Here is a 12,037-nt window from a genome sequence, read left to right on the forward strand (position 1 = left end):
AGAACTGATGCAACCTCAGAGGTGCCTCCTCCAGGAGCCCTTTCTAACATCTTGCCTGCTCCCTACCCTGTTAGCTAAGTCATTCCCACCTGTCTACATGATTGTAATTATTTCTTAACCTGCCTTTCTTCCCTTCTGAACTGGGGGATACTTGGCATTCAGCCTATAGTAGGTGCTTGAGAAAGGCTTGTGATATGAATGAATGAATCTGCTGGAGATGGTGTCAAAATATAGGGTTCAAACTCCTCCTTGCCCTCAGGCTGGTTTGCTCAGCAGTTCAGCTCCAACTCCCAACCCTCCATCACAAAAATGTCAGCCTGGAATTTAGTCCTGGGAATTTCCCCAAGGCGGGTGCCACAGCGGGTGTATCAATCAGGCCACCTCCTCTTCCAAATCCTGCAGCCCAGAGCTGGCAGCAGCCTCTTTCCAAGGCAGGGCAGGCAGCCTCACTCCTGGCCTGAGAGTCAAAGCCAGAACAATGCAGGAGTCCTGGGATGGCAAGGTGGGTGACAGCCATTGCTGTGGGCCACAGGATTTGAAGGGAGTTCTGTGTGCATTGGGTCAGGTTTCCTGGTGATGGGGTGGCCACCCAGCCCATTAGATTTTCCTAGGGACAAGGTGATTGTGTTGCTCCATTGGCAAATATGTCAACAGCTGAGACCTATGAGCCAGCAGGTGTTCCTGCTTTGTATACACTGTCTTACCTCATCCTCACAACACCTATGAGACACATGCCATTAGGTCACTTTGCCGATGAGGAAACTGAGCATCAAAAGGTAAATGACCTGTCTGAAGCCAATAAACCAAGAAGGGCAGAGTGGGGTCCAAGACTAGCTTGGTCAGATGCAAAGCCTGTATCACATGGCTCTAGAGAAGAAACAGACAGCCTGGGACTAAAGGGCACAGATGGTATTCACTAAGCCATTGGTGCTCAGGCTCCTAGCTGACAGCATTGTGACAAGGTAACAACTTTGCATGGCTGGGTAGCAAAATGGCAGCCACTCTCTCTGTGGGTTCTGTGCCTGAATCCCTTCCTGAGCTCAACTTCACAGAAGTTATTTTTTTGCACCCATATGGGTCATGGAGTATGCAGGGCATATCAAAGTGAAAACCACCAGATTGTGGGCTGGAGTAGGAGATGACAGAGAAATATGAGAAAAATGTAGCCAGCAGGGGCTCTGGAAAATATTCCAGGGACAGGTGGCAGCTGAGATGGGTCCTAGAGGATGGCAGATTTCGGATCATTTGCTTCAGGAGTTGCACCTGGCCTGGTACCATTGGGTCCCAGATATCATGGGTTGAAGGCCCCATGTCCAGGCATTTAGGCAACAACACACAATTTTCAGTGTCATGAGCCTTTCTTCTGACAACTCCCCTGAAGCACTGTGGGGTAGTGACATGGGGCTCCCACTATGGGTACACTGAGTAGGTCCTAAGCCTTCCTAGCTTTGTGATTTTATGTTCCTCAGTTTCTGCAGTTGTAAAATGGGACCAATACTAGTAGTCCCTATTTCTATGGCTTAGCACATAGTAAGTATTGATTAAATCAAAGGATTATCATCATTACTCATCATTATCATTTCTTCAGCTAGCTTCCTGGTGGAATAGGGAGGCTAAGTTGCCATAGAACAAATCCCAGCCTCAATTTCCTCCACTGGGCATCTTTAAGCTCCACAGCACCTTTGTGTCTGAGGCTGCCTTCTGTAATTGTAGGGTGGATTATATGTGCTACATAAAAGGCTGTGTGTACAAAAGCAGAGCTAAGAGGACAGGATACAGATGCAAACCATTGTGTTAGCTTCTCAGCCAGGAGGGATTTGATGTTTTTTTAAATTATATTATCTTAAATAAATCTGATCTCAGCTCTGATTTAGTAACTGGGTGACTTCAGGCACTTTAGTTTTATTAGACTCAGTTTTCTCTTAACCCCTAGGGATTAGGGAACACACACAAAATATGTATGTTAATTTCTGGCATGGTAAACTGCACATAGAAAGCATTTGGTGTGCTAGCTGCTGTCTTCTTCCTCCTAATCCCTGGCCCTCCTCCCATTTTCTCTTCCTCTTCCTCCTCCTCCATCTTCTCTTTCTCCGTGCTGGAAGCCTCCCCTCTTTCTTATCCTGATTGGTTAAAAGTTTCAATAGTTCCCTAAGGTGTCCTTCCTTAGGCATTATAAGTGGCAAGCATGGTATCAGGTGGCTTTCCATGGCTGACCATCTGACTATGAGAAGAGGATAATAAAAGACCTTTGAGTCCGTGGCTGGGCACAGAGCTCTTCAGATCTGAAAGGAGGAAGTTGAGAATAAACAGGGGCTACATCTTGGATGGTGAAACTCTCTAACCCACATATTGGAGAAATTGCAGCTGTCAGGGCCATGGAGCTCCCATACCAGGGAGAGATAATTGTGGCCAGAGGCTGCAGTGATGCAGAAAGGTGACAACTCAACTTGGAATGATTTGAAGTTATGCCCATGAAGAGGAGAGCAATCACTCCCAGGAAAAGTACACTTTTTCTCTGGTGCTGGTTGATCTCCTTATTCTACAGCAATGTCTGCATGTTGGTTCCTTTTCATTCATTAAGCAAATGTTTAGCCAGTGTGTTATGTATCCTAGGTAACAAAAATAAACCAGGGACAAAAATAAGATAAAGATTCTGCCCCTACTGAAAGATCTAGTGGGGACACACACACACAGACACACACACACACACACACACACACACAGGTATACAAACATAACTACATAACTGCAAATAGTAACAAATGCTGCAAGGGAAACAGGAAATAGACAAAGTTAAACACCCTAAGGCGAGGAGCACCTATTGAAGTAGTAGGGAAAGACTCTGGTACTTGGTGACATTGAATCTGAGAGCTAAAGGATGAGAAGGGACACATGGCAGGAAGAAAGGATGAACTGAGCCAAGGAAACAATCACCAAGCCCAGCCCTGGGTCAGGGAAGGGGTGGGTGTGCTGGGGAGACCAAGAGACGGAGGGTGGAGGCAGAAAGAGAAGCTGTTATGCAGGGGCCTGAAGGCCATGGCAAAGCATCTGCATGCCATTCTCAGTGGGGCTTGGGGCACGTGCAGCAGGATTTTAAGTGAGGGATGACATGGATGTCAATGAGCAGGTACAGCTGCACCCAAGCAATGGGAACTGAATTTCGCTGCTCTCTGGAGGTGGTTCTCAGAACCTACTTGGTACATTTGGAAGATGTGAAGGGCACTGGGACAGGTTGTGGTAAGAATATCATAAAAACATTTGATCGCATCCATCGGAGAGCAAGGGGCTGCAAGGGTTGGGGACAAGTGGGCTATCTAACCCAGGTGAACACTCACAGTGCTGAAATTCCAGGTGTGTCTGCTAATTGAACACTTGAGTAGCACTTACTATGGGCTAGCACATCCCTATGGGGCAGGTAGAGTTGCTAGAGAATGCTGTCATTTTTCTAGAGGAAGTAGAAACCTTATTTATAAGCCTCACCCATTTGGAATTTAGAATCTACTTCTCAGACATTCTGTGAGGCTAACAGAAAGTGATGAATGCTATAATGCCGGTATCATTCTTAAGAAACAGCCATTTTCCACCCTGCTTTTTTTGTCTATAGAAAACAGTTTTCCAAGCAGGAAAAAAAGAAACCCAAAAAATGTAATTAGAATTATATGCAACTTCAAACTTAGTTTAGGCACACATTTCAATCCTGTTGCAAACACCCATTCAGCACAATTGCCAGGCTAATTATAAATCATTCCTCTTTATTCATTAAACCAGAGTCCCTGAAGGCCCCCATAGAGGCATGTTCTATTGGATGGATTCAAGGCCCTCTGTGTTTAGCAGACCTCCTTTATTGTCTGGTGTTTGGGGACAGGCCTAACAAGTATTTTACAGCTCAATCAGGCCATATCAGGTTCTTATTGAAAAATGCTTAAATTTCAGAAAACACGGTTGGTCTCACACCATAGCCAAAACCATATGAGGCAAAGAGATGTTGTCACAGGGGCCTTTGAACTCAAAAGGTTAAAACGTGTCTTTCTTTAACATCAGTTCGAATTGGAAAGGTTTGAATGTTTAATGATTTTTTAAAAACTGTTACTTTTCTGTGATTGAGAAGATTTCCCCTTTGAAATGGGCTTGAGTGAAAGCTCTTAACCACAGAATAGATCTGAGATTATATTTTCAATACCTACCAGAATTTAGCTGTTCCAGCAGCTTTGCATGAAAAAAATATGAATATGGGGTTTTAGTTAAATTGTAGAATTTTAAAACATTGTAGTACCTTTGAGGTAGAAAAAATACAACAACGCCTAAAAATATTATTTAAAAATGTAAACATATAATGAACTTCAATGCTTCAATACATAATTCAGCCAGACTAATTCAAATAAAATTACATTGGTCACTTGCCCAGACTTGCATGGACTTGCCTTGCCTGTACTGGACTTGACTGGATTGGACTTGACTCCACTGGACTGGACTTACCTTGCCTGGACTGGACATGCCTTGCCTGGACTTGACTTGACTTTCCTGGATTTTACTTGCCTGGACTTGCCTTGCCTTGACTTGACTGGATGGGCCTTGCCTTTTTGCCTTTACCTTTGCCTTTGCCTTTTTGCCTTTACCTTTGCCTTGCCCTGCCCTGCCTTGAGTTGACTTGACTTTTGACTTGACGTGACTTGACTTGACTTTGACTTGACTTGCCTGGACTTGACTTTAGATTTCTTTGCATGCCTTTAGATGCCTTTTCTTGCCTTGCCTAGCCTTGCCTTTAGATGCCTTTACATGCCTCATCTTGCCTTACCTTGCCTTGGCTTTAGATGCCTTTACATGCCTTTAGATGCCTTGCATTGCCTGGCCTTGCCTTGCCATTACATGCCTTTAGATGCCTTAGATGCTGTGCCTTGCCTTGCCTTGCCTTTAGATGCCTTTACATGCCTTTAGATGCCTTGCCTTGCCATTACATGCCTTTACATGCATTTAGATGCTTTGTCTTGCCTTGCCTTGCCTTTAGATGCCTTCACATGCCTGTAGATGCCGTGCCTTGCCTTGTCTTTAGACGCCTTTACATGCCTTTAGATGCCTTGCCTTGCTTTTAGATGCCTTTACATGCCTTTAGATGCCAGGTCCTTACCATGGAACTGTAGCAGGACCCAGGGCCTGCTTCCCAGGCCTCCCAGTCACTGGAGGGAAAGTGAGAGTGTTTTGGGCAGGCATCTTTCTGCTTCAGTGTGAAGTACTCACTGGGGTCAACAGGGAGGCCAGAGGAGCACAGTGCTTTTAGCCTCAGTACCACTTGGAGGCTAGAAGTGGTCTGTCAGAGCCAGGACTCAGGCCATGGCTTTCCCCAGTGACATTGATCTTTTCTCTGACATTTCCTTCTCCCTTTATCGTCTCTCCAAGTACCTAAAAAAGAAACCAGAAGAACTTGAGGCCAAAGGGTATCAGTACGGCAGATCATCTGGGGCCTGTTTTGCAGATTGAAATGGCGGTGGTGGCGACTGTGGCGGCGGTCACCCAGGGGTAAGCCCCGCGGAAGGAGGGAGCAGCAGAGGCCAGAGCGGGGCGGGGCCACGGCCCGGAGGGAGGAGCGCCGGAAGGAAGAGGCCAAGCCCGGAGGAAGAGGCCAGTCCCGGAGAGCCCCCACCCCAGAACACCGAACGTTTCCTGGCGCATTTTCTGCTCGCCTGACTCACTCGGCCAAGGAAACTCCCGGGCCTCGCCTAGACTTTCAAGCCGCCGTGGACTCAGGTGAGGAACCCCATGCGCCCACGTCCGCCCTGCGGCCTCCGTGGGGTCCGGGTAGCCCTCGGAACCTGCGCCGGCCAGGGCTGCGGGGCCAGGACTGAGCCCCCCACCCCCGGCGGCACAGCCTCCGAGATCGCCCGACTGTCGCGGGAGCCCAAACTGTCGCGGAAACCGCCGCCAGAGGCGCGCTGCAGGAGCGCGGAGCATGGCGCGGCATGGGCAGCTTTGGAGCCTGCTGGACATGCAGCAGAAGCGCAACTTGCCGGAACTCGTCTGGAGTGTCGCCGGCCTCCAGAATGAGACAGACCCCAACTTCCAGTTCGCCCTAAACTTCGCCTGGTCCAACTTAAGGCGCGGGGCGCGGGGATCGCGGGCGGAGCGGGGCGGGGGGTCACGGCGCGGGGCTGGGGGATCGCGGGGCATCGCGGCGCGGGACTGGGGGATCGAGGGGCGTCACGGCTCGGGGATGGGGGTCGCGGTGCTCAGGGGCGCGGGTTCCCTGGAACAGAACGCGCTGGGGCGGGGCGCGGGGCTGAGGCGGAGGAGGCCTCGGGGAGCCTTAGCAGACCCTGCCGCCGCCAGCTGAACGCTGACCAGGCTCTCGGGGTAAGCGTGGGACTGGGTTCTTTCGGGCCGGGGCGCGCGCCTGCAACCCCAGGGCTCTCGGAGGCCCAGGCGGTACTTAAGGCCAGCCTGGACGATGTAGCAACTCCATCTCTATATGAATGTTTTTCTTTTTAAGTAAAGAGATTGTATTCTCATTGATTCCTGCTCCCTGGTCAGCCAGCACAATTTCCCTCTCACTCTGCTTTCATTTTTCCAAAACACAGGCAGGACACTGATTTAACCTGTCATTACTGTCTCCTCTACTTCCACTCCAGCTAGAATGCTGCATCCCTGCACAGCTCCTGGCAGGTAGCACGGTAAGTCACCTAATGCAATTGCTAATGCCGTTTCTCTTGTAACTAATTTCTTGTTTGGTTGCTAATGCCGTTTCTCTTGTAACTAATTTCTTGTTTGGTTGGTTTCACCGTGTTAGCCAGGATGGTTTTTGTTGATTTGTTTTGTTTTTGAGACGGAGTCTCACTCTGTCGCCCAGGCTGGAGTGCTGTGGTGTGATGACGGCTCACTGCAACCTCTGCCTCCCTGGTTCAGGCCAGTCTCCTGCCTCAGCCTCCCGAAGGCAAGTGCCACCACGCTTGGTTTGTGTGTGTGTGTGTGTGTGTGTGTGTGTGTGTATACTTTTTTTAGTAGACACGGGATTTCACTGTGTTAGCCAGGATGGTCTCAATCTCCTGACCTCGTGATCTGCCCCCCTTGGCCTCCCAGAGTGCTGGGATTACAAGCGTGAGCACCATGCCCGGCCTCTTGTAACTACTTTTTTTTTTTTTTTGAGATGGAGTTTTGCTCTTGTTACCAGGCTGGAGTGCAATGGCGCGATCTCGGCTCACTGAAACCTCCGCCTCCTGGGTTCAGGCAATTCTCCTGCCTCAGCCTCCCTAATTTTTAAAGACTTACAGAGTTTAGGTATTTAGGTGGAGCGAGATCTCCTATTTTTCTTTATGGGAGATGTAAATTAAACAACACTTTAGTTCATTATTCATAACGAAGTTATTAGTAAAAGAATGTTAATGTTCTACCTGTTTAATTTCAGTAAAAATCTTCTTGAATAATGATTAGGTTTTCAAAACCTGTAATCTTAGTTACCTTAATGATCATAGCTAAAGTGTCTAGTTAGTTGGTTTATAATAGGAATACAGGGCTTTCAGATTCTTTTAAAACATGCCAAGTTTCCGAAGTAATAAACTGAATTCTTAACTGTAACTTATAAAAATATACAATGTGTGAAATAGGTTATACAATACAGAAATGTAAATGCTGAATCCCAAGTTATTTTTCTATTAATATTTCTAAATGACAGTAGGCAGATGTTCGTCATTTTAGAGCTGGGAGAGACATTAGAGGTTACCATTTACCTTCATAAAATGGAACACTACATTACCTATACCGAAATTATAGGTACAGTGGTGTTTCATTCAGCCATTTACTGGAATAGAATCAGATGTGGTTTTCTTTTTTTTTTTTTTTTTAATTTTTTATTGCATTTTAGGTTTTGGGGTACATGAGCAGAACATGCAAGACAGTTGCGTAGGTACACACATGGCAGTGTGTTTTGCTTCCTTTCTCCCCTTCACCCACATTTGGCATTTCTCCCCAGGCTATCCCTCCCCACCTCCCCCTCCCACTGGCCCTCCCCTTTTCCACCCAATAGACCCCAGTGTTTAGTACTCCCCTCCCTGTGTCCATGTGTTCTTATTTTTCAACACCCGCCTATGAGTGAGAATATGCGGTGTTTCATTTTCTGTTCTTGTGTCAGTTTGCTGAGGATGATGTTCTCCAGATTCATCCATGTCCCTACAAACGACACAAACTCATCATTTCTGATTGTTGCATAATATTCCATGGTGTATATGTGCCACATTTCTCCAATCCAGTCTATCATCAATGGGCATTTGGGTTGATTCCAGGTCTTTGCTATTGTAAACAGTGCTGCAATGAACATTCGTATACATGTGTCCTTACAGTAGAAGGATTTATAGTCCTTTGGATATATACCCAGTAATGGGATTCCTGGGTCAAATGGAATTGCTATTTCTAAGGCCTTGAGGAATCACCACACTGTCTTCCACAATGTTTGAACTAATTTACACTCCCACCAACAGTGTAAAAGTGTTCCTTTTTCTCCACATCCTCTCCAGCATCTGTTGTCTCCAGATTTTTTAATGATCGCCATTCTAACTGGCGTGAGATGGTATCTCAATGTGGTTTTGATTTGCATCTCCTGATGAACAGTGATGATGAGCATTTTTTCATATGACTGTTGGCCTCATATATGTCTTCTTTCGTAAAGGGTCTGTTCATATCCTTTGCCCACTTTTGAATGGGCTTGTTTGTTTTTTTCCTGTAAATCTGTTTGAGTTCTTTGTAAATTCTGAATATCAGCCCTTTGTCAGATGGGTAAACCGCAAAAATTTTTTCCCATTCTGTTGGTTGCCGATCCACTCTAGTGACTGTTTCTTTTGCTGTGCAGAAGCTGTGGAGTTTGATTAGGTCCCATTTGTCTATTTTGGCTTTTGTTGCCAATGCTTTTGGTGTTTTGTTCATGAAGTCCTTGCCTATTCCTATGTCCTGGATAGTTTTGCCTAGATTTCCTTCTAGGGTTTTTATCGTGCCAGGTCTTATGTTTACGTCTTTAATCCATCTGGAGTTAATTTTAGTGTAAGGTGTCAGGAAGGGGTCCAGTTTCTGCTTTCTGCACGTGGCCAGCGAGTTTTCCCAACACCATTTGTTAAACAGGGAATCCTTTCCCCATTGCTTGTTTTTGTCAGGTTTATCAAAGATTGTATAGTTGTAGACAGGTTGTGTTGCCTCTGGTGCCTCTGTTTTGTTCCAGTGGTCTATATCTCTGTTTTGGTACCAGTACCATGCTGTTTTGATTACTGTAGCCTTGTAGTATAGTTTGAAATCCGGTAGTGTGATGCCCTCCGCTGTGTTCTTTTTGCTTAGAATTGACTTGGCTATGCGGGCTCTCTTTTGGTTCCATATGAAGTTCATGGTGGTTTTTTCCAGTTCTGTGAAGAAAGTCAATGGTAGCTTGATGGGGATAGCGTTGATTCTGTAAATCACTTTGGGCAGTATAGCCATTTTCACGATATTAATTCTTCCTAACCATGAACATGGAATGTTTCTCCATCTGTTTGTGTCCTCTCTGATTTCATTGAGCAGTGGTTTGTAGTTCTCCTTGAAGAGGTCCCTTACGTTCCTTGTGAGTTGTATTCCAAGGTATTTTATTCTTTTTGTAGCAATTGTGAATGGCAGTTCGTTCTTGATTTGGCTTTCTTTAAGTCTGTTATTGGTGTAGACGAATGCTTGTGACTTTTGCACATTGATTTTATATCCTGAGGTGTTGCTGAAGTTGCTTATGAGTTTCAGGAGTTTTTGGGCTGAGGCGATGGGGTCTTCTAAGTATACTATCATGTCATCTACAAATAGAGACAATTTGGCTTCCACCTTTCCTATTTGAATACCCTTTATTTCTTTTTCTTGCCTGATTGCTCTGGCTAGAACTTCCAGTACTACATTGAATAGGAGTGGTGAAAGAGGGCATCCTTGTCTAGTGCCAGATTTCAAAGGGAATGCTTCCAGATTTTGCCCATTCAGTATGATATTGGCTGTTGGTTTCTCATAAATAGTTTTTATTACTTTGAGATACGTTCCATCGATACCGAGTTTATTGAGGGTTTCTAGCATAAAGGGCTGTTGAATTTTGTCAAATGCCTTCTCTGCGTCAATTGAGATAATCATGTGGTTTTTGTTTTTGGTTCTGTTTATGTGGTGAATTACATTGATAGACTTGCGTATGTTGAACCAGCCTTGCATCCCCGGGATGAATCCTACTTGATCATGATGAATAAGTTTTTTGATTTGCTGTTGCAATCGGCTTGCCAATATTTTATTGAAGATTTTTGCATCTATGTTCATCATGGATATTGGCCTGAAGTTTTCTTTTCTTGTTGGGTCTCTGCCGGGTTTTGGTATCAGGATGATGTTGGTCTCCTAAAATGATTTGGGAAGGATTCCCTCTTTTTGGATTATTTGGAATCATTTCAGAAGGAATGGTACCAGCTCCTCTTTGTGTGTCTGGTAGAATTCGGCTGTGAACCCGTCTGGACCTGGGCTTTTTTTGTGTGGCAGGCTCTTAATTGCTGCTTCGACTTCTGACCTTGTTATTGGTCTATTCATAGTTTCAGCTTCCTCCTGGTTTAGGCTTGGGAGGACACAGGAGTCCAGGAATTTATCCATTTCTTCCAGGTTTACTAGTTTATGTGCATAGAGTTGTTTGTAATATTCTCTGATGATGGTTTGAATTTCTGTGGAATCTGTGGTGATTTCCCCTTTATCATTTTTTATTGCATTTTATTGCATCTATTTGGTTGTTCTCTCTTTTATTTTTAATCAATCTGTCTAGTGGTCTATTTTGTTGATCTTTTCAAAAAACCAGCTCTTGGATTTATTGATTTTTTGAAGGGTTTTTCGTGTCTCAATCTCCTTCAGCTCAGCTCTGATCTTAGTTATTTCTTGTCTTCTGCTGGGTTTTGAGTTTTTTTGATCTTGCTCCTCTAGCTCTTTCAATTTTGACGATAGGGTGTCAATTTTGGATCTCTCCATTCTCCTCATATGGGCAGTTATTGCTATATACTTTCCTCTAGAGACTGCTTTAAATGTGTCCCAGAGATTCTGGCATGTTGTGTCTTCGTTCTCATTGGTTTCAAAGAATTTCTTTATTTCTGCCTTCATTTCATTGTTTACCCAGTCAACGTTCAAGAGCCAGTTGTTCAGTTTCCATGAAGCTGTGCGGTTCTGGGTTGGTTTCTGTATTCTGAGTTCTAACTTGATTGCACTATGGTCTGAGAGGCTGTTTGTTATGATTTCAGTTGTTTTGCGTTTGCTGAGCAGTGCTTTACTTCCAATTATGTGGTCAATTTTAGAGTAGGTGTGATGTGGTGCTGAGAAGAATGTATATTCTGTGGATTTGGGGTGGAGAGTTCTGTAAATGTCTATCAGGTTTGCTTGCTCCAGGTCTGAGTTCAAGCCCTGGATATCCTTGTTGATTTTCTGTCTGGTTAATCTGTCTGATATTGACAGTGGAGTGTTAAAGTCTCCCACTATTATTGTGTGGGAGTCTAAGTCTCTTTGTAAGTCGTTAAGAACTTGCCTTATGTATCTAGGTGCTCCTGCATTGGGCCCATATATGTTTAGGATCGTTAGCTCTTCTGGTTGTATCGATCCTTTTAGCATTATGTAATGTCCTTCTTTGTCTCTTTTGATCTTTGTTGCTTTAAAGTCTATTTTATCAGAGATGAGAATTGCAACTCCTGCTTCTTTTTGCTCTCCATTTGCTTGGTAAATCTTTTTCCATCCCTTTATTTTGAGCCTTTGTGTATCCTTGCCTGTGAGATGGGTTTCCTGGATACAGCACACTGATGGGTTTTGGATTTTTATCCAATTTGCCAGTCTGTGTCTTTTGATTGGTGCAGTTAGTCCATTTACATTTAGGGTTAATATTGTTATGTGTGAATTTGATACTGCCATTTTGATGCTAAGTGGCTGTTTTGCCCATTAGTTGTTGTAGATTTTTCATTATGTTGATGCTCTTTAGCATTCAGTGTGATTTTGGAATGGCTGATGCTGGTTGTTCCTTTCTATGTGTAGTGCCTCTTTCAGGAGCTCTTGTAAA

At 44.9% G+C, this 12,037-nt stretch overlaps 1 protein-coding gene across 1 annotated transcript in view; it reads left to right on the forward strand.

The window, feature by feature from the left end:
• Positions 1–753: 753 nt before the first annotated feature.
• LOC108590573 (uncharacterized) overlaps positions 754–12,037 on the forward strand; it is a 68,638-nt gene continuing 57,354 nt past the window's right edge. The window contains exons 1-3 of the mRNA XM_078365981.1: positions 754–776; positions 5,432–5,742; positions 6,570–6,662. Of these exons, the coding sequence (XP_078222107.1) occupies positions 754–776; positions 5,432–5,742; positions 6,570–6,586 (351 nt within the window). The 3' untranslated portion in view covers positions 6,587–6,662. The remainder of the gene's footprint in view (positions 777–5,431; positions 5,743–6,569; positions 6,663–12,037) is intronic.

This window comes from Callithrix jacchus, chromosome 2, assembly GCF_049354715.1.
Source record: "Callithrix jacchus isolate 240 chromosome 2, calJac240_pri, whole genome shotgun sequence".
Lineage (NCBI taxonomy): Eukaryota > Metazoa > Chordata > Mammalia > Primates > Cebidae > Callithrix > Callithrix jacchus.